At 38.4% G+C, this 27,434-nt stretch overlaps 1 protein-coding gene across 16 annotated transcripts in view; it reads right to left on the minus strand.

Moving 5' to 3' along the window:
• Positions 1-27,434, minus strand: part of rbms3 (RNA binding motif, single stranded interacting protein) — a 312,168-nt gene that overhangs the window by 207,859 nt on the left and 76,875 nt on the right. For 6 of the 16 annotated variants that reach the window (XR_006372711.1, XM_044138153.1, XM_044138151.1 and 3 more), the window contains exon 1: positions 19,977-21,106. The exons of 9 other annotated variants lie outside the window; for them this stretch is intronic. Coding sequence is in view for 6 of the 7 variants with exons in the window: in XM_044138153.1 (XP_043994088.1) it covers positions 19,977-20,051 (75 nt within the window). In the remaining variant the exon portion in view is untranslated. Of the gene's footprint in view, positions 1-19,976; positions 21,114-27,434 lie in introns of those variants that run through there. One more of the 16 variants, XM_044138155.1, reaches the window with a different exon arrangement.

The following is a 27,434-nucleotide window of genomic DNA, read 5'->3' on the forward strand; positions in this document are numbered from 1 at the left end:
CATTGTTTGGGTTAGGGAGAGCATTTCAAAGGGCTGCTTGGGATAAAAGACGAGACTCTAGAGCTTGCACTTGCTACAGTTTTTTTTTCTTCTCAGTCCATTTAATATTGAAGATCTGCATATTTTGGTGTATTTTGTGTCAATGTAAGGCAAATTGTTAGTTTGGGGCCATTGGTGATTTAACTCAGAACTGTATTTGTCTGAAAGGATCTCCTATTTAACAGAAGCACTTGTAAATTTACAGAGATCTAAATTATCCCTGCTTTAGCAGAAAGTTATTTTTGCATTCAATAACAGACCAACATTAAATAGACATCCATCCTTTTCAGAAATTAAAGTTTCTTCTTTGAACCATATTTTGGGGGATAGGGAGCAATTGTCAAAGCTCTAAATACTCATCCCAGTGTGTATAATGTTTGATGCAACAATTCATTAGTAGCTTGATTGTTAGTGTTTTTTGGCTTTTAATGCCCATCTCTATCCTACTTCAAAAGTCCTGTCCTATGTTTCTTAAATTCAGGACATAAATTTGAAAACAGAAAAGTAAGACTTGCATAATCACTGTTGGGTTTCCCTAAGATAAACAAGGCCCTTCTTCTTACATCATTGTGCTGGCACAGAGTAGAAACTGCAGTGTTTACCTGAGTGTTGCAGGTTACATTAATTGTCAGAGGTTGTAATTAATTCCTGTGACGAATTACAGGAAAACTGGGTTGGCCACAGAGAACTTTTAAATCTCGGTGTAATTTGCCAGCTATGTAGGTCTCCAAGTTACTGCTATAGGGTAACTATCCCCATTATCCCTGGTAGAATCTCCATATAATTTATTTTATGAACTCGAGTCCAAAATTCAAGATTGTGTGATATATTGATACTGCAATTTGATGTTCCAGACACCATGCTGTCATCTTTCAGGGAACTTTGGCAGAACCCTCACCTGACTTGAGCTATTTTTTATTTTTTTTTGCACTTATATGCTTTTATTTTTTTTATTTTACATATTTCTGAAAATAAATGCAATTGTCATGAGCTATACGAGTGTAAGGAAAAAAAATTAAAATGGTCATACAGGCCCCTTAAAGGCTCTTTGATTATGTTAAGGCCTGTTTCTGCCAAGCCTGATCTGACCATTAACTGATGGCAAAACTATGAAAATAAACCCAACTTGTAATAAATCGGACTACACTTTAAAGAATTAATTTCCCTCTATAAAGGCTTTAACAGCCTTTCAGGGTATATAAAGCAATTCCTGCATTTCCAGAAACACATCAAGCTCAAAAGGAAAACCTTTCAAGTCTTCCCGATAATTTCTCAGAGACATTGGGATTTAACATTGGGAGGGGTTGGGGGGGTGGCGAGCTGGCAGGCGGGATCAGTCAGTCAGGGTGACCTCATGTGTTTGGCACAGTGAAGGCCTATCAGGTTTCCCTGTGTGCAGATTCCAACTCGCTCAATCCACACTATACCCGGGACCCAACCCCCTGAGGCATGTCTGTGTGTGTTTGAGTGAAGAAGGACAAAACTGCACGTATGTGTGAGTATGTCTGTGTGTTTGGCTGTATGAGGTGGAAAGTTCGAGAGATAAATTATATGTGATAAATTATTCACGTCCACCCTGATTGAGGGAGAAAGAAAGACACTGCAGGAGGGTGGGCAGTGTGTCATTCCCTTCCAGTGAACTCGGCGAACTCAACAGGACTCCCACCATTCCTCACATGCAGCTCCCCCCACCTTCTTCCTCAACACTAAAAGTCCAGTTCTCTTATGCTTTCTCTCTTGCTCATTATGCATGCAACAACTAATGTGCCGACACATTCCGCTGGCTGCAATATAAAACGTTTCTTTGAAATCCTTCAACAATCAAATCTGGATTGAAGATCTAAAAATAAATGACACCAAATGATATGTTATCTCCTGTTAATGATTATTTCAGAATTATTGACCGTCCATTGTTGTCAAAAATGCTATTTAATATGTAAAAGAAATCTAAAATATTAGAAATATTATTCCTGTTTTCAATTGGTAGCACCCGTAGGCTATGAATGGAAACGACTTAGATGAATTTTGGCAGTGTGCGGGTGTGGAGCATTTCAAGTATGTCAACAGTATCCTAAAAAGCTAAATTATCAGAGATGATCTTAGGAGAAATTTTTCTGTAGCCCAGAAGCGGAGTTAGAGGCAATCTGTTGTTCATCATTTTACTGTGAGAAAGACTGTACACAAATGGAAGAGGTTCAACGTGTGTCAATTTTACAAGTAGAATAAATCACAGCCAGTTGAATTCAAGGACAAGTTGTACAATGCCAAGAAAAACCAGAAAAAAAACATATGCTATATTATGTCTCAGTAAGAATGTTAGTACAATTCACGAGAAGACCAAAGCAAATGCATATTTTTTGAAGAAATGCAAATATAACTTTCTACCAGAAAATCATGGCCACACTGCTGAGGGAGAAAAAAGACGTAAAAGCAGAGTATCGCTTTGCTGATACTTTTAAAGCTGCTCACCAGCAACATGAGCTTGGCAACTTACAGCTAGAAACTCCCCTAAATATTCAATTATTTTCATTTACAGTCAAATCTAAATCCTAACATGCTGAGCGGATGCTGATATCTGCTCAGCATCTTAGGACTTTTCGAAAGGATCGTGCAACTCGGTGTGCAATGCACTGCAGTAAGCAAACCAAAAGATTTATTTATTTTTTTAAACGAATACTGTAAAGTTCTCACAAAGAATTCCTCAAAGTCCAAATCTCATCAATAATTGCACTGATCACCGTGTTTTCATTTTATTTTGGAATATGCAAAGTGTTGCTTAAAATTCAAGGTTACGGCTAATGGATGCATCCACTTTTTAAAAGGTATCTAACCCGTAATATACTGTATTAAAACAGAAATTAATTGCTTAAAAAGAAGAGAGAAACGCCTACTTGGCAGAACAACATTTGCAGTTATAACAAATTTTAACTTAAATTTAAAAAAAAATTGCAGAACTCTACTTAGAAATAATGCTTTTGTAACCTTTCCAGACTTGCTGCTACTTCGATGGGAGAAGCAAGCAGGCACAACACCGAATGCCAACTGTCACTGCAGTAACAAAGAAAAGCACATATTGGCGGAAATCCTCTTAATAAAGCCTCAAAAGGCTAAGAGGCTTTAAACAGCTACTATTCCACCAGAAAAGCAGAAGAACCAGCATTAATTCTGTAGCAGTGGCACATATGTAATGAATATAGAGGTGCATCTTAAAACAACTGATGATTGAAAAGGTGATTTATTTCCATAACTCACACACAAACTGTTGGGTAAGCCTTAATTTATGTTATTTTTCACAATTTCCCCTTTACTAAGTCATAAAAACATTATTTAATTTCTAAGATTTGAATATTACATCACACTAATCAAAAATAAATTAATACAGAAATGTGAACTTAATAAACTATGTCCAGCACCTCCTTAAAAGTTGCGTAAAATTAGCTTTTAATCTGACAAACGAAAATTGAAACACATATCCCAAATTATTAAGATGTGCCTGTAATATCTATTGAAGTTGCATAATTTCTACAGCACCAGAACATTTTTATGTGTCCATATGTTATAACAACCTGGCTTACATAGTGATCAAATTTTGGATGCTACAATTAGAAATGTTAATAAAGGCAATGCTGGTGTACTACTGACTTCCATTGTCTATGGTAGGGAATGTTAAAGAGGAAAAATCCTAAATTTCTGACTCATTGAAAAATAAATACAAAGAAAAGAACAGCAGCAAGGCTTTAGCACAGTAGTAAGCAGCAAACCAGTACTTCACCTTGATCTTTATTGGAATCCTATACAACTAGGCCACAGAGTCTCTGAACACTTTTGAGAGAGACAAGTGTCAACAGATGTCTTCACAATTACCATGGGTCTGGGTTGGAGAACATTGGCTTACCATTGCCGTGCGGGCGTGTTTATCCAGCGTTCTCAAGGCGGCAGGCTAATGTCAGCTTAGTGATTAATTGCAGACTCAAAAGTGCTGAGCAGACAGAATTTACTCTGTAGCGCCAACTGCAGCTTCAACAAGGGTTTATTGCTTTATTGGCTAAATCCTAATGTGACCTTCTTCTCCCCATATGACAATTCCATTGATGCTGGCGCATCTAGAAATACTCTGCAAGGTGGCATTGTGGTTACATGACAAATGCAAAGGCCCTTCGCTGTTGGAGGAAGCCTCTGTGCTTCTCCCGCTGATCGGTTGAGGAAAAAAAAAATTAAAAGATTAGAAGACAATTCAAGTGTGGCACATCTGAACACTACTGGAAACAGATCTCTGTGGGTTGATATACAGCTCTTCGTAGAACGCTGTTCTTCCCAATATGTTGGGAGAAGCATAACATATGGTGGTTACACAAGCATGCAGCTGTTGTTTTTGGGGGCTAGAGATAAATAATGGATAGAAGTCCTCCACAGGGCACTCACGACAGCTAATGAGAGAGAAAAAGCAGGGAGAGAATTAGTAACCGTTTCTCAAAGCGGCTGTTTTCGTACATTTTCTGAGGAGCCCAAGGACAAGCAAACACAGAATAAAATAAATAAATAAATAAATGCTAACATTTGCATTTTTCTTCAAAAATTACACCAGTAATATTTTACATATTTTAACAGAAACAAGAAAGAAGAGATGTCTCTGATTTTTTTTTATTCCCCTCATACTCCTTCTGAACACCTGTTTCTCTCTGGGATGCAGGTGACTTTCAACTGCCTGAACACAACGATGTGTTCAGCGTCAAACTTTTCAACACATTTTCTATGTTCAGAGATTCACCTACAACTAACCAAAACCTTCAGAGTTTGTGGAGCCTCCGTGCTCATGATTAGACCAGATTATCCACAGAAAAGAAAGAAAACCAGCCTCTTGTAAAGCGATCACATATCATGGTGGCACTTTTTAATTCTCGTGCCAAAGGCTGTTTATGTGCTACTAATTACTGGTGAAGAAAAATAATCTCTCCTCCACTTGGAGTATTATCATGCCCAGGGCTTTCTACTCGCCTTTTCTTTCTATTTATTTCTTGGTTGGACACTCCGCTGGCTGGGCTCGCTCTCTACATCAGTGTCCTTGCAATCTAATTCATCCCGCCTACCTGTCCTGCTCTGTGTTTTTCCATACAGTGACTAATGTGTACACTTCGCGGCCTCCAAAGCAGCTGGAGCAGTGGAAGGGTCTGCCAAAGAAACCATTCAGGCAGCGTCTAAGAGGTTGGCTTGAGTCATTTAACTCAAATAAAGCTGGGAGAAAGGAATGTTTGCTCCTGGTAATCCCCCCACTTGCTCGACAAGGCTCCGCAAGGTTCATCTGCTGCTCTAAATTGGTGCACATATTCTTATTTGTTTAGGAGCTCATTGTGGTTGGGTGAGAGAGGTGGGGACATGGGGGGATCTAACAGGACTGGCAGCTATTCAAGCTCTCATGCCTATTTGCTTATCCCCATTCATGGCAGAATTGGCTTTTTCCGGAGCCATTTTTCAAGCTATGCGTGACACGGTATTTTTCATTGAGCCTGCCACTACTAATGCAGCTGTGTAGAGTAAATGTTACAGGCAGCCAATGTGCGTGTTTGGTAGAGGAGAGACCGGGGCCTCCTACTGTAATCAAAGCGGTAAAGCTACACTACCATTTGTGTGTCTGTAGTCAGGGTTTCCTCCCACTTCCATTTCTGCAAATGTGGGTGATGACTCCTGGTTATCGAATTGTGCAGCCACAAGGAAACGGAAAGCTAATTCCTTTAAGTGACATGTGGAAAGTCAAATTTTTTTATTATTATTCTTGGCCCAACTATGACATCTTTAGATAAATGAAAGACACCAGTGAAAAATAATAATCCTCCCGACTGTGTTTATCTCTGCAGGTGGCGTTCCTGCATTTGATTGCAGAAGAAGAGAAAAATGTCACTCCTTTTACAATACTTTGAAGGAAAAGACTTTAATGAAATGCATATTTGAGACTGTTCTGATTATGGATTCTTCACCATAGGGTGCTTGCGGTTTACCATAACATGTCTGGTAATGAGGCAGGCCAGAGACTAGGAAGTGAGCCCAGTTCTTAGCTAGAAACATATGACAGGACTGCTTGTATTATTTGGATCAGCATGGGGCAGCGGTTTTTCAAAGCATTAAACAAGACAAAGGGGTTTCCTGTGATTGGTGAACTAAATTCAGAAGACAAGCACTCAGTTTCAGTAAAGTTTGTAGAAGCAGGACCTTTTGAAAAAGTAGCTTTGCAAAAGTATTTTTATTAACAGTTTCTTTTTCACATTTTACTGGGGTACAACAATAAACCCCATTGAGTTTTAGGGTTATTTTATCACTTATTTCAATTAATGTGCTTCGATGTAGACGAGGGCTTACATACAAGCCAACTGGTCTTTATGTTGCTTTTGGCTCACTAATTTCTCTGAGGTTGTATTTACTCATATAAAAGTAGACATAGGGGGATTCCTCATACAAATAAGGTGACTTCTGAAGGCAACTGGTTGCAGTGCATTTTATGAAAATATGAATATATCTGTATGCCACAATTTTCAGATCTACACACAAAAAATTTATTTTCAAAATGTGTTTTTTCCCCATTATTTCAATATTCTATATTATATAATACATAAAGGATGTGATTATAACTTCCCAAGTTGTGAAAAATGTTCAAGAGGTATGAACACTTTAGAAAAGCATGTCCAGCCTGCTAGCGAAAAACCATAGAGGGTTGAAGTGTCTTCTTGATCTGCCCTCAGACTGGAGGGTGGACAGGGAGTTCTGCTGCACTATCATGCAACCATGCAGGGATCCTGTAGTGCACTGCACCCTTAAAGAGTGCGCAACAGCCACTCATTAAAAATGCAGGAGCAATTACGCTGGCCGAGTCTGACTCAGTAAATGCTACCATGCCGAGCTTCCACCCAACCTCCTCTTACCCTTGAATTGCCTAAAGCAGCAACCCGAGTAATCTGCATGTGAACCAGCATGCCAAAGGTAGGGCAGTAGAGACAGCAGAAAAAGAAAGCTACAGTTACACAAGAGCAACAAAAGCCCTTCTCTACCTCACTGCTCGTCTGTCTCTCACGAGGTGCATTTACCTCCTTCCTCCTCCTCATCCAGCACGTGGCTCACATCCTTCACCCTCACTGCTCTGCTGTCTTGACCTGGTTCTTCATTTGCCCTTTTTATTCATGCTCTCCCCACTTGGTATGAGCCTAAGCAAGCACTGTTTGCCTGAGAGTCTCTTAATTCATGTGGAATCACCATCACAATTTTAGAGTGAGCGATTTGACAGAACAAAATGAAAAACAAGGTAAAGAATAATCCATGCAGTTCTGCCCAAAAGCTTACATACACCCATCCCAATTTTGGGGCTTTAAATTATTATTGTATTATTCTGCAGCATTCTTGTTTGGGGCGAAATGATAGCACAACACACAACGTTAATTACAAACAAGAATTGGGTGTACAAGTAGATTTTTTTTTTATAAATCTGTTCCTGAACCAGATGCAGACGGTGTTTGGGATCACAGACCTGTTGGAACACCCCATTATGTCTACTTTACATTGGTCTGAAGGTAATTTGAAATAATCTTAAAAACTTTATAAATAGCCTTCTGTCTGTATTGATATGCCCACTGGTACACCTTGTGTAGTGTACCAGTGCCATTGACAACAGAACTGTCCCACAGCATGATACAACCACCATCAAAGAGGCTCAAACTTTTTCAGATGAAGCCATTTGACTTCTCTATGTTGGCAGTTACATATTTCAGTCAAGTTTAAAAAGTTTCCAATTTGGAGCAAGCTCTTCTGTCATGAGCATTCCAGTTTATAATATGGTTTACTATAAACTGAGCATTCATTGGGTCGATTTAAAGTATCTTCACTCCTCTGATTTCATCTGAGATGGAAAGTTTGAGTCATTTGGATACAATTTTATCAAAATTTGGTATTCAAACTGGAAAATTATCTCAAGCAAACAAGTTTAATATAATCTCCCTAAAAGACCACCTCAAAGCGCTGACCCCAACCAAGTTGATCATATAACAAACCAAATTCTGCCAAGAAGAGTTGTGAAATATCAGGTCAGAGTAATGTATTACACTTGATGACGGAAACACAAAGTGTTTGCGGGACGGCAGACTAAAAATTAGAGGATTTGCATTTACAGTGGGCCCCCAGAATTAGGGACCACTCACTTGTGGATAGCTAAGATAAGCCAATTCATGAGACTCCCTGTAAGAACACACATAACTTTCTATTTTAATAGTTTAAACGCCAAGTATACCTTGATATGCATTAATATGAACAGTGGAAATTGTAAGCATAACGGCAGAAATTAATATCTATAGTCTTTCCTATTTTCACTCTTGGGTTACAGACGGTCACTACCAAGGCTAAAGAATGAAGCTCCTTCATTGGCTGCTTTGCAAACACGAGCTAATAGCTAGAGGGGCACATCGCTCATCACATTTGATCATTTCCAGTCAAATATTTTACATGTGCACTTTAAAAGTTTCTGCAAATAGGCAGGTATTCCACAACTAATTTGAGTTATGTTCCATAGAAAACTTGATAAATAGCCAGATCGGCAAAAACTGAATAGTAGGGTCCACTGTACATATTTATTATTGACTTTAAATGTGTAATTTTGTGTGTAAAATGTCAAAAAGATCAATGTCAATTCTGGCTGCATATCAACTTCTGACCTAATATATGTTACATATACACATGTGGGAAAAAGAATAAATAAAAAAATCACAGAAATTTCCATCCGACAATGTACAACTGATTGATAAGTCTGACTTTCATTTGATTAATTTCCTATATTGATGAGAGCTGCCTTTGCTAAAGACGTTACCACTTTTGGCATACTGCACAGATGGTAGGACACCAGGCCCAACAGACAGCAGGGGCTCCCGGAAATAGAGCAAGAAGCTTGCAAGAGTGATGGCGGATGGGAAAGGGTAATTATACTGAGGGACAACATGAAAGAAAACTTAGAGATTAAGGCAGACTTGGCAAAAAAAAAAAAGAAGAGTAAAAAAGGAGCAGTTTGCGCTAAAGTGATGGGAATAAATAAACACTCAGCAGAAAAGAGGAAAGAGACAGACAACTTGAGACTGTACCCCACTACTTTGAAAAGGGGAGGCATAAAGTAGAGCGTAATAACACAAAGCAGGTCCCTTGCTAGTAAGGCACTGGAGTGAAACAGAGGGGCAGGCTAGACAGCTCCAGGCAGATACTCTGTTACAAAAAGAAAGGGCTAATAAAAACAAGAGAGGGGAAAAAAGCAGGTGTATTTGCAGAGTCCTGCTGCACTGTTGGGTTTGAGGGGCACATCATGTGTCTCGTTTTATCTGGCTCCAAGTCTGAAACGGCATCTCTCCTGTCGCTCAGTTTCCCTTCAAACTGTCTCTGCGGGAGCTCTGTGCTCTAAATACACAGAAATCAGACGTCATCAGAATTTAAGTGTGATTTGCACAACGTCTGAAAAGGAAATATCCCAAAATTCAGAGACCAACATTTTTGCATTTTATTATAGCTGAACCACATGTTTGGCTGTCTTTCCTATTTTGAAGAGTATTTTTTTTTAAACGCATGAAGGAGACAAATAGATTGTTTTAGTGTTTAGTTGTATGTGTTGAGTACATTCATTGCTTTTTGTTGAACAGCATGTTCTTTCTTTTCCTATTTAAAAGAAATGCTATGAAAAAATATGTAAATGAATATAAAATATAACAATGTTGAAATAAAGCAAGTGCTGGAAAAAAAAAAGATAAATGTATTCAATGCATTAACTTAGATTTTTAAGTTAAAAACAACTTTTCCACCCTCTTCTCTCCTCATTTCTCTCCACAGGCGTGAGCTCCTTCATGTTAAAGTGCAGACCTGAGTCACCAGTTATCTCCAGATGGTCAGGGAAGGTGAGTTCAGAGACACGATTCCCTTGGGCTAGACGTCCACCACCAAGCACATCATTTTATACTTTAGACATTTATCTCTGATGCTTTATTTCCCCTGTGTATTAACCTCCAAGTCTGTGAGCAGGTATTTTGTTTCGTGACTTGTACAAGGACACTTCAATGACGCAAACAAGCTGAGGAGAATTTGTTACCAACTCTTAGCACTGTAGTGTTTACAAGGCAAAGAGGTTGTGGAAACTTTACAAACTAGATATATCTTTCAGTCTGCAATTCTGTGAACACTTTTTTTTTAAACAACCCACTCCTATATTTCTTTCAAGGAGTCAGACTTTACTGTGATGTGTGATAGTAGTTTTGAAGGTCTTTCACACTTAGGACAAAGAAATAATTGTAGCCATGTTCCATAGAACATATAAAATATATGTTCCTCTTTTCTTTGTGGTTATCTTCAATACTGAAAACATACAGTGATGTTCTGAGAGCATTCTGCAAACATAGCTAAAGAAATGTGTGTCAGAGGGCCAGGTCTTAGCACCCACCTCTGTGGTGTACTCCTTGAAAGGCTGTGCGAAGCAGCAATTCAAACACAATCTTAATGTATGGGTGTGGAGATGGGGCTTGGCTGTTGACAGATGATAAGTGTTTAAAGTGCATCTCTATGTCTGTGGATGTAGTTAAATAAAGAGCCCATACTAAATAAATTGAGTTGTCTGCTCCACTGACTCACAAATTGATATTTTACAGCTGTAAAAACCTTCAGCCAAAACAGGACACAAGCACATCTTGGTCAATTATCGACATTTGCCAATCCGTTGAAGTGAAGGATTGAAAAAAAAATAAATGAAACATTTATTGTGTATATATTTAAATAAATATCTGGTTCTCTAACAAAGAGCTCTGAGAAAAGACAGTGACTTAACTCACAGAAAGGTGGGGCAGGATTGTGTTTCAGTCAGTAACAAAGAACATATTAGGAATTAGAAGACGGGAAATGAGCTGAATTACTCAGTCTTAGCAATAATGAAAACATACTCTCCTTGACTCCAAACAGGGATGGCCTCAAGAAGAAGTAATTTAAAACCTGGATATTTGGAGCAATCAAAGTGCGTGATGAACATTTTAGGGATATTAAGGAGAGGAAACTAAGGCTCTAGCTGAGTTCACGTCACAGATAACCAACAGATGTGGATGGCGCAGTAAAATAATCCTAATAATATTCTCAACCTTATTCACTTCAAAACCAAGCACATGTTTCAAGTTTAAGTCCCAGTACCATTTCAGAAACTCCACATGTTTAGTTTTATGATGGTAGTACATAAAAGGCATTTTCTTAGCGGCTATCCCAAATCACTGGTTGGCAAGTGGACAGGACCTTTGAGACTGCAGACATGTTGAGCCTAAGATGGCAGTATTTGTTGAAGATTTCTATGAGTGAGCATTGAGATAATTTCACATTTGCCATCTATTTTACCAAATGATATAAAAAAACTTTTATAGTCCAGTGAATAGGGCTCTGTTTTATAACGTTTATACTTCAGGAAAATAGAAGGTTAGGAAACACTTTGAACTTCCTAGAATGTGTTGAACTTAAAGAAATCCTCTAGTTATATTTATTCTAACAAGCCAACAAGTCTACCAGCAACTACTCCACAGGTCATTTTGTTAAAAAGCTTTTCCCCCCGAACATGATTTTTTTCATAATGAATAAATATACTCAACTTAAGTTGTTTTTATGTTTTGATTGTGCTACTTCAATAAATTATTAATTTACTATGAATTTAAGTTTTTTCCACACATATTTGTCAGGTGTGCCACTAAATATGTATGCATTGTATTAGTAGTTTTTGGAATCATGGCTGCTTTCCTCTCTGATTTTACTTGCCTTTCTTTGTCTATGTACATCTGTCTTCTCTTTGTTGTCTCAGATTTTCCCTTCATCTATCACGGCATTAAAGGAAGATTTAGAAAGCTCCATTGTTATGTCTGTAGCACAAAGGATCAACCCATGTAATGTAAGCCAACCATTTTCCTCACTTTTAACTGGTCCCCATACTCCCTCCGCCCTTCCTATAAGATCCAGAATATACAGTAGTGCAGACACAGAACGTCCAATTGCCTCCTATGTTTAGAAAGAATTATATGTACAAGTGGTGCATACAGCAACAGCAGACACATGTATAGATCTCCTCAAAGCCCTCCATTGACTTGTGTTTACTTAAGGCCGGGGACAGTGGCCTCAGCTAAATATACCTCAATCTGCCCCTCCTCTCAGCTTCTGTTGTACGCTGACTATAGCACAGCTTTCCCGCTACCCACATCTCAACCACACTCCCCTTTGTCAGTGAGTGTTTGCCGGCTGTTTGTGATACCTCATATTAGGTATGTAATGACCTAGCTTATCAGCACTGTAACAGCAGAAAAGGTACAGCAGCACCACACACACACACACAATTCACCGACAGCCGAGCATCACAAATGAGAGGATTTAAAGCAGGTATTCCAGACATATTATCTGCAATAGTTTAAGGGTTTCCTGACCTAAGGGTTGGCTGAAAGTAGGGCAAACATAAAATTAACTGTTTTCATTAAAAGCATTACTTTTTTCTATGACACTGTGGAGTACAGACAAATCCAGCACTGCCCTTCCTTTACCTGTTGCTGCACACTGCTGTTCAACTGGCTGACAGAAGGTTACTTAAACATTTCCTTCAATTACTGAAAACTACTTCAACTTTTAAAATTACTCATGGCAAGTTGCGATCATCTAGTATGTATATATATATAGCAGATATCAGTAATTATCAGCTTGAAAAACTTTGCAATAGGCACATTTACTTTCAAATGCCAAATAATTTCATTGAGTTTTTATTCTAGTCCATATTTTGAAATCAAAGTAATAACTAAATGTTATAAATGAAGATGCATAAACAACCTGTCCTGATACGAAGACTGGACAAAGATCTAATCAGAGAAATTTCTTTTTGAAGAAATACAGTGAACGTGGTCCACCTTTCACAGCCTCGCAGAGTTTTTTGTGCAGTTTTATTTTTATTTTTTTTACAGTGCATTGTGTTCTACATTCTGATTAGCTATACAGTCTCCGCTCTTCTTTACCTGTGTGCCAATATTATCGCGGTATTTAAATATACATAATACAGCTTGGCAAATTTTGGCAAATATTTTTGCCCAGAAGAAAAAAGACATCTACCGACAACAAAAAAGACAAAAAGACAACAACTACCAATAATTATATTCTTCTCTCGAAAAAACACACCTGCACCACATGCTTCAGAAGAAAAAGACGCTAGAGAGCGAAGTCAGGCCACAGTGTCACAGTCAGAGGAACAGTGAAATACACAAGTCACAATTTGTCCTACTGTACTTTGTGTTGATGATTAAAAAGATCATTTTACTGTAGTTATTTGTTTAAAAAATGCTTCGGCCTGAAAACAGGCTTTGTTCTTTGGTTTCAATGTAAAGTATTTAATAATGCTGTATAATAATTGTAAAAAAAAAAGAAAAAAAAAAGGTAACTACTTCACGGATTTTGCCTTTCACGGGTTCTTTTCGGAACACAAACCTCGCGAAAAACGAGGGTTTACTCCAATTCATAAATTGTTGCAAATGAAACAGACATTCAGCGTTTTGCGAATATTTTAGGATTTATATTGCTATATGGAGTAGCAATGCTACAACCCATTCTTTTGGCTCTTTTTAGTTTATTAGATTTTTCTTTTTCTCACAACAAAGACAAATTTGACTGTTTGGAAAAATTTCTGGTTACAACATACAGATATGGAGAAACTAAATAGTTCAAGCTTTATATGGTGTCAATATTTTAAGACTAGAGCTGGGAAACTACAAGAGGTGGCCCCCTGCAGGCAGACAGGCTACCTGAGCATAAAGCCTTTATTAACTAGCAAATATTAACTTGTTACATTTGTGTTATTCTCCAAATAGAATAGAAAACAAAAAATCTGCACAATATGAACTTGAAAGCTATATCTAAACTTAGCCGGTGATTATTCATTAATTTTTCTGAACATTTATTTGTCGTATTGAACAAATAAATGTTCATTATGACTGTATAATTGTAATGATAAGTTGTAGTGGAAATTTTAGATTTTCAGTTTCAAATAAATTCAATTACCGGTAGAAGAAATTCATATTGGTCTTTAGTTTTTGAACAACTGTTACAACACTATAAAACTTTGGTATTTTTACTCAAGCTACTTATTTAATAAAATTCCAAAACAGGCCGTGGCCTTGATGAAACACTTAACAATAACACGCACAAGTTTTGGTAAAAAATGTATTTTACATTGAATATGGTCTTTATTAATAATAACCGACAGCTATAATAGTTCTCGGGAGGAGAGAATGCAATGCTGAGACTTGCACGGATTACGTTTTACAGTAATTTTCTTATTTAGGATGCCCATCCATTACCTATCATTACAGCTAAATTTACGACAAGTTGTGAACCGCCCGTGCCATTAGGCCAATAATGAAAAAGGGTGAATAAAAGGTTGGAATTTGGCAAATAACTCCATGCACTGATTATCCCAGGAATAGACAGAAATAGGCCCCCTATGAAAGAATTCTTTCATCAAAGCAACATCCTGCCAGCTCCCTGCAGCCATAACCTCATATAAAAGCCACACACACAAACACACAAATCCTCCTTGAGGAATCAATAATTCAGCTAAAGAGAAGCACATGCTACGCCCTGCTGCACTAATCAATAGGAAGCCAAATGTTATTGTTTCATCTCATTCTGCGACTTTTACATTCTAATACGGACGAAAAGAGACATGCTGGATGTACATCTCATTATCAGATCAGACGCAAAGAGGACAAGGCAGAGATGTCTCAAGATAATCTTTGATAGTGTTATGACTTTCTTCATTTAATTTTATTTAATTATTTGACACCATTTCCCTGAACCTTTATGGTTCCTGAATAGGCACAGAAAGTGAGAGTTAAACCAATACTTTTTTTAATAGTTTCTAAACTTTGCATGTTTATAGCCCAAAAACATTAAAAGTACATTTGTAAGTCAGACATTTGGGAAGTACTTATAAGGATATAGGTTAATGTTATCAGAGTATACAAAGGTTGTAAAAGATACAGCTTGAGGACTGATAAAATGCTCCATCTTCTCCCTACTGTTTAAAGACCTTCTATTGAAAACTTCAGAAGTTCCTTCATTTTTCTCCGGCTCCGTGAAGCAGAGATTAGAACTGGGTTGCCCCTTCAGTACTTGTTGCTGCTCATTGTTGGATGACCTGGCTGAAAGAATTTTAAGCTTTTCCCTCCTACAGGAAAAAAAAAAAAACAAAAAAACTAATTTGCCTATTTAGAAATATAGTAATTAATTATGGCAAGTTAATAATTAACATGTTTAATAAGTAGAGAGTTCTACTAATTAACCCGGTTATGTCAAACTGATAAACTTTGCAATAAGTAGGTTTTACATTCTTACTAGATTTTGTGAGTGTTTATTCTAACTTTAACTTTAGTCTGTGCTTAAATATTTAATTAATATTGAATAAATATTATAGATAGAATTGCACCAAGTAATTCCAAATGTTATTAAAATTGGACAAATTTTCCTTCATCACCAAATCAAATATTAAAACAGTTTTGTTTTTTTTCATCTTGAAGAGTCCTGATGAACTACAACAGTCAAAATTACAATCATCATCTCGGCTCAAAAAGAAGTCGGAAATCAATGCCATTCTAGAAAGATCTCATAAAGATATTATAAATGTAGTAATTGTAATATTATTTTTGCAGCACTATGAATATTCTGTACTAAAAGCACATACTTAATGTTAGAAATGTTGGTATTCATAAGAGAACAACATAGTACTTTTATCAAAGTGGAAAGTCTCTATGTGATCTCATGCTCACCTAATAAAGACATTCAAATTGTGTCCAAAACAAATATACAGCAAAAACAAATTCATTGTGTACACCAACACCAACATTTACTATCAACTCTATTACCAACACCTGTTCAATTTTCATATCAATATATACCAAAACTTCCAAAAATTATTCGGATAATTTGTTGAATGTATTCCATGAAGAATAGAAGGAGTTCTGAAGTCCCAAGAGGTACTAAGGTGTACCTAATAAAATGGCCAGTAGGTTTATTTTGTCAGATTTGGAACAACCTCTAAAGTTTAACAGTAAAGTTTCCAAATTTGACTAAAGTTTAAGCGACATAAATATTCCCTAATCATGAAATTTTCAAGACATTTAATTTAATAAGTTGTTAGTTGCAGCAGGATAAAGTACTGTACTTTTAAAAACTTGCTACCATGATTAGCAAAATTGTGTCAGCACAGAAAAATAAAGAGCAGAGAACAAAAAAAAAGATTCAAGATATTACTTGTCTTGCAATCTAAGCAAGATATATATGCTCCCTCATTCATGTCTTTGGGGAAGTTAGGCAATACATCAATAACGCAGCAACAACAAAGATCAGAAAAGTCAATGATTTCAAAGGATATGGCTCAATAAATTGTGTTCATGCAGTAAAATTTTACATAAATGTAGGGCTGTAGTGACTACCATGTGATTATGTCAAGTGGTTTAACCTGCCAGCCAAGACTCGTCTCCCCTCTGTGTAATCGAGCTATCAATGATCATTAATGAGAGCATGACATGGTGCTCTAAAGCCCACTTGGCCACATTGCCCAATGCGCTGGCCTTTCTCCCAGCCTCTCTTCCTCTCTACTGACTCTAACCTACAAGGCCACACTGTCTAATAATAAAAAGTAATATAAACGCTCCTTGCCAATCTCCAAGACAAGAATGCGTGTTTTTCTTGCTCTATGCTGCCCACTTTGGGTGCGGTTTTTGTGACACAAGACCTTAGTGGCTTCCTCAAGGATACATTGAATGCTGACTGTTGCAAGATTGGATCTGCGTTGACCTTGGGAATGAACTGCAGCATGGGCAAAGGAGGAAAGGGGGGTTTGTTGCAACAGAGTGGGGATGCAGAGAGTGAGAGCAGAGAGGAAGTAGCTAGAGGGAGGGAGAGCATGGGAGAATGAAGGGGCATGCTTTGATTGAGAGGCCCCTGAGATGAGCAGCTCTGAGATATGAGAAGAGGGAGGGAAGGAGAGGGAGTAGCGAAGGCGTGGATGAGAGAGAGAGGGAAGCCATATGGCAGCAGTACAAATGTATTAAACTATAAATCAGGGGGAAAGCTAGTGGACTGCCAGGTGGGGCTGCAGTCAGGTCCTTCCAGTTGGAGGTTGAAATGTTAATGTGGGAAAGGATGAAACTATCATTATCAAGTTGTATTTACTTGTTTATTATTGTTCAAACCATAAGGTTGAAATGTTTCAACTTTCCTCCTGTTGAGCATAGTTTGAAAATGATTTATACAAATTACTTTCAGCAGATGCAAAAAAATAAATAAAAAAAAGATCAAAGAGTGTGCAATCAAGCCCGGGATTTCTTTTGTAATCAAACCCAAACAGCCTCTTACATCTTCTGGGCAGGGCTGAAAAGATTCAGTGCACAAGAGTAAAAAACCCTTAAGGCAAAATCTTGGGCTTGTTGCTATGTTTGTTTTCTGGTGACTACATACTCTTCAGTGGTCAGACGTTTCACAGGGACAGTCATTACAGTTTGTGTGTACAGTAATTGTCATAACAAAGATCTCAAAGTACTGGTAGATGATTATGACGGCGAGGAGGATTCCTGTCCCGGAGTCGATGGAAAAACGAGAAATGCAAAGAAAACACTGAAAATAAGACTCACGATGGGATACGTTTGTGAACAAAAGAATTAATTCTCCAGTTAGCAAAATCAACTTTGCATGATAGCATGATGTCAGCAAAGACAGATGCATATGTGATTCTTGAGACAATAATGCATGCAGGTATAACCAGCCTCTACTTTTAGAGCAACAAACAGATGCCATGTCCTAAATTATTATACACTTTTGGCCCCTCATTGGGAACACTGTGGGAACACACTCCTCAAAAGACGCACTTAACACAAATCACAAACCTTTCGCTGGAGGGTTCGACAGCTTTTGGGTAGTTTTCTTAGCACCAAAAAGGGTTTTGAATAGAACAGGTTCAAAAAGGATCTTTGAGCAATTTCTGGTCAGGGGCTACAAAGAGCTTAGTCAAGTAATTATTTCAAAAAGAACAGAGACAAAGTGTTGGATCATCAAACTGTTGCACTCAGACACCGAGTTATAAGTTTTCCTCTCTGCACACAACCTTTGGAGACACCAGCATCCCCTGATTAAATGTCAGACACCATTACATCTCATGTAATGTCGTGGAACTAAGCTGACCATAGATGGTGGGTTTGGTTATATTTGTGAACAGTTATGATACAGAAAAGTGCTAACATATTTGTAGAGCCTTCAAAACAAAACAAAAAAAGGTAGTGATCCTTTACATAGAATATGTATTCCTAATTAAGCTAATACATTAAGGATGAGTCACAAGGTCTTTTACGTAATGAACTGAAATCAAGTTATACTTCATAGTGGTTGAAGTATAATGGTTTGGGAATGATCTTTACCAATCTAATTTATAATGGAGATGTGAGGGAATTGTTTAGATCCAAAAACGGTCTTTATCTCGTGTGGCCCAAACAATGTCCAGACTTTTTTTATTTAACCTTTATTCCACCAAGGAAATCCCATTAAGTAGTTGAAAATTAAAAATGTATGTTTACAAATGCCTTTCTTTCCATTTGTTGGAGTTTAAGATATGTTGCAAAGAAGCATGTGTAAAATATTAGTTTCTATATGTGCACAACTGGTGGAGACATGCCTCCTCTAAGCATCTGCAGCTGTGGCTTAAGTAAAAATCGAAAACCCATGCATCATTTTCCTTCCACGTTGTAATTATGGACTTCTTTATGGTGGACTAAAAATTAAAATCCCAATCAATTTGTAGTGGCAATGACATGAAATGTGGAAAAATGTAGAACTTTGCAAAAAAGTATACATAAAACAAAACCTATAAATAAAATCAAATGAGACCTGATCATTTAATTGTTTAAGTGCACACCTGCAGCATGTTTTTCAACCACTGCTATAAATCATGATGCCACTAAAACAGACAGAAGTCAGTGTTACGTATTGTGGTGGAAAAACAAATAGAGTAATCCCCAAAAGGCTTCCATTTTAATCCCTTGATGATGTCTGGGTTGTGTGCCCAGCCAGTGTCCTGGCAGCCATCAGGACCCAGGCCTGGGCTGCCATCCCAAAAGCACTGATGCATACTACAGCTTGAACAAACATGGGGAGCCTACCCCATGTCTGCTCTATGTCACAAGCAAACCATCAAAAGAAATAACAAAAAAAAAATCTTTCATTAAACTACGCTGCAAAAATACATTTCTGCTCTTATGTGATTCATCAACTTCATGCTGTAATTAGTTCCCGCAGAAAAGCGTCCATTAAGCTTTTAAACAATGGCCTACATTAAGCTTGAAAATACTTCATTAGCAAATTAATTTTTGGATCCAATTTTTTTTTTTTCATTTGCCTAATGTATAACAGAACAAAAAAGGCTGTCATTTTGTAGTTTTGATTAGATGACTGAATCTAAAATGAACATTATCTAACACGTTAGACTGAACAATCTCACTAGAAGCTCAGCAGCTTGCCGGTGAAGAATGGACAGCTTTCAGTTACGGTCTGCAAGTGTGGACTAACAGTAGCCTAGAGCATTCAACCTTGATCCCTTATCCTTGATCGTTCACTCAGTGATGTATATGCACACACAAACACACACACAAGCTTACAGACAAACATAGACGTCTAGCCTCCAAGAAGTGCCTGCCATTAAACCATCACAGCCAAGGCCAGTTATCCACCAAATCCCATCTCTGGTGAGAGATGATGTGGAGGGTGAATTTAGAAGAGGAAGGAAGAAGAGGGAGGGGTCCCCTGGGATGAGGAAGAGTGGGAGGGAGGCTGGACAAGAGTGCACGAGTGCATCGCATGAGCGGGTATCAAAGAACAGCTGAAGAGCATCATACCTTGGTTTGGAGATAGTGGGGGTAGTAGTAGGTGTACTGAGGGTACATTGGCTGCTGCTCCAATCGCTTGCCCATGTAGCTGGAATCCTTAGCACTGAGGCAGGGAATGGTGACACGGGGGCGGGAGCTGCCAAGTAGCTAGAAATGTGGTGGAGGAGACGGTGGGGCTGTGCAATTCCAGGCTTTGCTGTCTGCACCAGTGTGTTGCAAGCCGGTCCTCTGGGGAGAAGACAAGGTCTGTGTGTCGGACTGGGCTTCCGAGAAGATCCGCCTCTGATGAGGGAGCTCCTGATGACTTTCGTCTCGCTGTTCCCGACACTTGGTACCAGGCAGGTGCCCACTTACTGATGGACCAGAAATATTTTCTAAAGTGCCAGAACGGAGAGCGGTGAGTTCGCGATTGGATAGTTAGGGTGAGGTAGAAAAGGAAGAGGAAAGAGGAGACGCAAGGAGGTGCAGGTGGCAGTAGCTCTGGCAGTCCAAAGAAGGTTGAGAATGGGAGAGGAAGAGGAGGAGGAGAGGAGGAGGAAAGGAATGGTAAGGAAAAACGGGTTAGGACGTATAGGCTCACTTCTCTATTCAAGCTGTTCACTCCAGTCCTTTGGCTTGGCTTTAATCGCACTCTCTCACTGCCCCTCGCTTTCTGTCTTTCCCACCTCTTACACACACGCTCACCCACACATACACTTTCTCTCTCCTCTGATTTGACGATGTCTGTCCTGCTTGACAGAAGAAGATATTGTCAGCGCCAGTTGCCAACAGATGCACTTTGTCTAACAACAGAGCCTGACACAGACACGGAAAGCAATCACAGTCTGTAGCAGAGGAGCCAGCAGGAGCACAGATAAAAGAGAAAGATCCCAGTTTTTAAATGATGTGGCACAGGCAAATATTCAAAAATCCACTGGTTTGTTAACCAATCCACACAGTTCCAGTTAGCAGACAAGTGATTACAAAAAAAGACAGCAATTGTGTCCTGAAGTCCCTCGTCTGTGATCCTGTTATCTGCTTCTATAAAACGTGCTTCTTATTCTTCCTCGGCTCTCTCGCTCATCTAAGCAGCCTGACTCTCTCGCGTGTGCTTCCTCTGTCACTCAGTATCCAAGCCTCTCTCTCTCCTTCTCCTCCACACTGACAGGGTGGTAAAGGGGGCTCGTTCGAAGCTACTAACAGAGCACACACTGCCTCCTCCTTTCCCAGCCCAGCCGGTGGGAGGGTCTTGAGCAGCTCTGTGCGAGTGAGGGATCCAGACACAGACCAGCGGGCTGCAGCGTTTCCACAACCTGAGAGAACACGGGAAAGAGGAGTGAAGACCAGAGGGGTTGGCGCCAGTGCGAGTAGTCGATTCCCCCTACTGGCTGCACAAGGAGCTGCCACATGGAACACAGTGTCTTTACACTGATCGTCTCTCCCAACACTCTTTTTAAGCTTGTTCTTAAAACCAGAAAAGTTTGCTGAATAAAACTTTTTTTTAATTAAAATTGAGGCCAAGGGTTCATATATTGCAAAGTCAAAAATAAGACAAATGGAATTGCGAACCAAAACTGCAAAATAGAAGTACCTAAATTGTCTTTTAAATATGAAAAAGCAGGATTAAACCATATTTATTGAATGTTGTGTTTTTTTCTCATTTAAATGTTTCTGATCAAAGAAATTTCAAATGAAACATGATTTAAGTAAATTAAGTTTTAAGGGGAAAGCAAGCTGTGTGAATCTACTTGGCTCTGTGTGAAAAGGACACTTTGTAGGAATCCTAATCTTTAAGCAACAGCTGCCATCAATTGTGTGCAATAACTGGCAGTGAGCCTTTTGCTTCACCTTGAGGTGATTTTGGGTCTACTCCTCTGTGGAGAATAGTTTCAAGTTAGCTACATTGTAGTGTCTTTAAACATGTAAAACCTGTGTCAGGTAATGTCACAATATCTCAGAAGTATTTAGGTTCAGAATTTGACTAGACCACTTGAGAGACTTCCATTTTGTTGTTTTTAATCACTCAAAAGAAGACTAGCCGGGGTGTTTTACTCTTCTACAAGCCGTGTTTGGAAACTTCAGATAAAATTATTTTTCCAAGGACATGGTCAGTGTCAAAGAAAAAGAGTATGATTTCTCTCATTCACTGATATGCTAAATGCAATTAAAATGTTTCCAGGAATCTTTAAGATTCAGTATTTGAAAGCAGGCAGACCTAGAGTTGGGAAAAAAGAAATGTTTCTTTTTTTAGAAGCAGTAACAAAACTATGGCTTTGGATGTCTCAGAGCCTGATAAAAATGGTGCATATTGTTATAAATATGCAGGGCTGACAGTTGAATTTTAAAAGCGCCATCACCCTATTTAACAATATCTACCAATGATGATCAAAGAGTTGCACGGCTAAAACATTCTACACATCTAGATTTTTTTCTATCAATTTTAAAGCACGTTTTCAGATTCAAGACACATAATGCAGTGCAAATGTTACATGCTTATTCAATGAGTACAATGTGCATAAAAGGGCCTTTAAATATGATCAGATAGAATTGATTCCTGCAGAAGAATCCCAAGGACCACAACAAAGCACAGAAGGAAAGGGCAACCTTTTACAGACATGGAGAGGGAAATATAATTATCAGATAGGCCACTTTTATCTGAAGAAGAGAGACGTGGCTGGTATTGATTGAGGATTACCAGATTAGCAGCTTGTGCTTCAACTTGACACAAACTCTCAGTAAGAGTGGAAAGGCATAAGGTCGAGAACACAGCCTTTAAGAAACAGAGACCAATGGAAAAGGTAAATTAGAAACGGCACAGAGCTAAAGTATTACAGAAAGACGTAAGCACAGATACAAAACAGATTCATATTACTTTACACCAGTGTACACACTGAGAGAGGTAAAGTCATCTCTGTATTACGCAGATTCACAATAGTTATTTCTGTTTATTTATTTATTTGTTACTATTTTACATGACATGGAACAGACCGGCAGAGCAATATATTTCCACACAGAGTTACCCGACATCTAACCAACAGTAATGTTTTCAAAAAAAGTATATATCTAACAGTAAAAGGTAAGACTAATGCCCAATTTATGAATGAGACAACAAATGTGCTTCATAATATGAAGCACTACATGGAACCAAGCTGTTTCCTATTTTCTGACTATTTTATCTAAAGACAGAAATTATGTTTCAACCACTGTAACCAAATAATATACAAAATATAACTTTTCAGATATTAAGGTTAAATATTTTTCTATTTGGGGCAGTACAAAAACAAGCAAAGACCAGGGTTTGATCAAGTCGACTGTATGAAAAAAGAAGTATTAAGGTACAAGAACCATTCTCAGGTCCCCACCACTCACCGATATTTTTATAGTGTTTCTCTAATGGGAAACCTATTCCTTCAAATCCATTTTTTCGTTTTTAAAACTGATACAGCTGATACAGAATTGAAACATTAGAGTACCATGAGAGACATTGGTCAGCTAAACCATTAATATTCATCAGTCCATTAAGAATTAAGTGTTGGGAACTGAGACTTGGCTCTTGAAACTAAAGAAGTGAACCTGTGCCCCAATACTCAACAGCACAAATCACATTACTACTAGATGAGGACTTTCAGACTTTCCCAATACAATTTTGACAATGTCTGTAGAGCAGGCTTAAAAGTGCAGCATAAAAATTAAGAAATCTGGCACAAAGATTTTGTCAGAAGATTGTTTAAGCGTTTTGTGTTGCAAGGTCTGCTATCTTAGAGTTCCCGTGTTTTTCTAGCACATCAGATTCTTGACTGAATTGAGATCTGACAACATTGGAGCCCAAGTCAACATGTCAAGGAATGGACTGAGGCTGGAGTCAGCGCTTCAAGAGCAAACACACGCAGATGAATCCTACACATGATCTACAAGCCTAATATTCATCATAGCAAACTACTACTGAATGAAAGACAAGGTGAGAAGTGTCTTACTTGAGATACGCAGAAAGAACTGGACAGTCAGCAGCTTAAAGTCTGTTTTTTTTATTGAAGTTTGCATTGCATTTTAAAGTGAATTTTCCACAGTCTTTAGGAGGAGAAGCCCATAATATATTATGTTGTACTTGAATTCCAGTGTAAAGTTTCAGAGTAGGTGTTTGCTGGTTCACTGTGTTTTCTAAAGTGCATAGTCAACACAACTGTTTTCCATCAAGCTGTAGAGCATGTCATGCTTTTTTTCTGGTGGCAATCTTTTGGAAGACATTGATATCATTTTACAGCAGGGCTTTAGCACCTGACCACTCCATCAAAGTTACCAAAAGCTGCTTCTAAGGCCATGGTGTTGCTCTGCTGAACTGGATCCACTAACTGGCCTGACATGAACCTCCTCTACGGGTTATTGTCAAGAGGGAAATGAGAAACACCAGACTCAAGGATAGTCGCCTCTGTGCTACACATCTATGCAGCACTAAGCAAAAGCAAGAACAACTAAATATAGAAATAAAACATACTTTTCAGAAACTTGATATTTCTGTTTGAAACATCACTTTATTCAAGTTTTCTGAAATACAAAATGTTGTGTGTTCATCATATGTAAGCCATTTTTATTAAGTTGCAAGGAAAGCCTAGAAATATTTCACTAAATTGAATAAATGCAAAATAGTTTCCATTCTGAAGTCAGTCAAAAATAAAATTCTACTTTTTCACAATGTTCTCGTTTTTTGAGATACACCGGTGTGTGTGTTCAAAGTGGCCCAGAGTGTGTTTGATTTTAAATCAGATTCATGCTATAAATGGTTTCTTTCAAATGTTGCAGAAACTTGAAAGCCACGACTGAGAAATATTAGCTAATTTTTTCTGCAGCCATTTCTTCCTAATGCTTTCATAAATCAAAGCAGAGGCCCATCTGCTGCTCTTCTGTTCCGAGGTCTTCCTCCAGCACTTGTTTACTTTCTAAATTGAGGGCAAGAGTGAGTCATTCACAAGTCTTTAAGGCAGGAATAGACAGCAGAGAGTGTAGTATTCGCTTGAAAGTGACAAATTCTTTTTAAAAATGAGGCATGAGGAAAAAAATGACAGTGGCTTTTTGACATAATGAGAGCACTTCAGGAAAAGCTTGTATCGCACCTTTTTAATTATCTCACATTTATCAGCCATTGTTCTCTTCAGTGAGTTGCATCAGAAAACTATAAATATCACTCAGATGGTATTGCTTCGTAGATAAACCGGATACAGCTCCAAATTTGGCAGTTCTGCCATCTAGTTTGGAAACAAACAATATAAATACGAAGAAGTAAAAACATTCTTTTAACAGTGAGGGATTATTCAATGTTCCTTTCAAAAATAAAAATTCTTGGAAAGTTTGGAACATCCCACCCTTATGAGACCCTTTTGGCGACGACTGTCCTTCATCAAGTCTCTGTAAAAAAAAAAAAAAGAAAAGAAAAAGGCAAAAAACCAAGAGGCTTTGTTTCCTGTGGCTTGCTGGACAGGCCTGTCGTGGGTGTTTCCCAGAAATGACCAGATGCAAGGAATTTTCAAGGAAGATTGGCGCTGTGCCAGAACCGGGTGGTGGGAAAAGGGGGAGGAGAGCTGGAAGAAAGGAGAGAGGGAAGAGGAGAGATGTAAAGTTTGGGAACAGTGAGCCCTAGTATTCCTGGAAAAAAAAAAAAGAGAAAAACTTGTGCAGAAGTTGTATTTGGCAGTGTATGTCTGAACAGCCAAACACATTTTACAAACCGATTGATTGGAGCATGACCGAATAGATTCTGAATGAGGAAACAAACACACAAGCTCCATAAAAACACCTCAGACAAAGAGCAAAAAACTAAACCCAGCAGAATTAGATTTCAGATTTTTTTTGTTAAACCAACAAGTTTATTTCTGATCAGTCAACACACCATAAATTGACAACAACACGCTTTAGTGTCAAAATTGGTGTTGAAAGAAGGAGACTCAAAGTTAGCTTCTTAGCTCCACCAATTATTTTTTTTATTTTTTTGGGTGGGTAGATTCTTTGTCAGAGTGGAGAAAATCTCTGAGAAGCCTACATATTCAACGAGTCCAATTCAATGAGATATTGACTGGAAGAAACTGACCCTCAGTCAACTTTAATATATTGCAGAGGATGATGATCTTTTGTGGTTTTCAGACATAAAATATCATATCCAGTATGTTTCTCATTCAACATACTGGATTTGGAAACATGAAAGCCTTTTGGAAGTCTCAGCAACAAGCTCAGGGTGTCTACATTATGATGTTTGCAGTAAAACATAGCAGCTGTGCTCATCAGAATTATAAGAGGCTAAAGGCATTTTAAAATGTCACCTCTTCCTTAAAGTGACTGCTGTCATGATTGCAACACATTGCAAGGTCATGTAATCAGGTAATGTTTTGGTCACCTATAGAGCAGTTTTTCCCAAACCCTGGTCCTCAAGGCACACTGCCCTCCATGTTTTAGACGCTTCCTTGCTTCAGCCCAGGTGATTTCAACTGACAGGTGTTTGCTGACCTGCAATCAGCTGAATCAGGCAAAGTAAAGCAGAGAAACATAATGAAGGGCAATGTGCCTTGAGGACCTGGTTTGGGAAACGCTATTAAACAGAATGTACCCTGTCTCTTGCCTAATGGACACTGCAAACAGGCATCCTACAAAGATAATACCTAACAACCCTGACTGCTGAAGTTCTAAGTTAAACACAAAGTACTGGCCTCCATTTTCAAGCTTTCGTTCCGTTTTTGAGCTCTTACTTGCACGTCGGTATGAGAAATGACATACTCAACTGTAATAAAGAAAATATGCACTGTACATATTGTACTTTTGTAAAACAATACATTCAGTCAAAACTCTTTCTGGACATTATGTAAGCATTATGCAAGTTCTCTGCATCTCCAATATATACAGTGTCTTAATAGCTTCTTATCAGCACACTAACAGATGACGGCCTGAGGTAATGCGGCACATTCCCCATCTGAGAGTATAATTTTCCACCACGCAAAGAGCTGGATGATATAGTGAAGATATCATTGCAGGGTACTTCTCTTTAATGTGATTTCTCTGTACAGGATGGTGTCATGGCATGGTGTTGGCTGCTTATCTAACGCTGTAAAAACGAGGAGGGCTGAATCCGGACCACCAGCCCTGCAGAGACATTTGATAAACACCAGGCAGATTTCCAGTGAGTCATTAGCTTCTATCACAACACAAAGGAGCGCAATGAAGGCCTAATGGGGAGGAAATATGAAACCAGACGTGCATGAGTAAAAATGACGCACAGCGTGGCCAGTAAGGGACAGGCAATAGACCCGAAAGAGTTAATCCTACACACTCACTGGATCTCAATTACAAATGTGAAATGCATATGCAAGTAATGCCAAGCGGCTCATTTCCTGGTTAACATGATTCTGGGGAAAGATCAGAGCTGTTACAAATGGCTTTATACAGGGAATGAGGCCCACAGTCAGGGTGGCTGTAAATATGTGCATGTGTGCATATACATATATATGA

Source organism: Gambusia affinis, linkage group LG14 (assembly GCF_019740435.1).
Source record: "Gambusia affinis linkage group LG14, SWU_Gaff_1.0, whole genome shotgun sequence".
NCBI classification, from domain to species: domain Eukaryota; kingdom Metazoa; phylum Chordata; class Actinopteri; order Cyprinodontiformes; family Poeciliidae; genus Gambusia; species Gambusia affinis.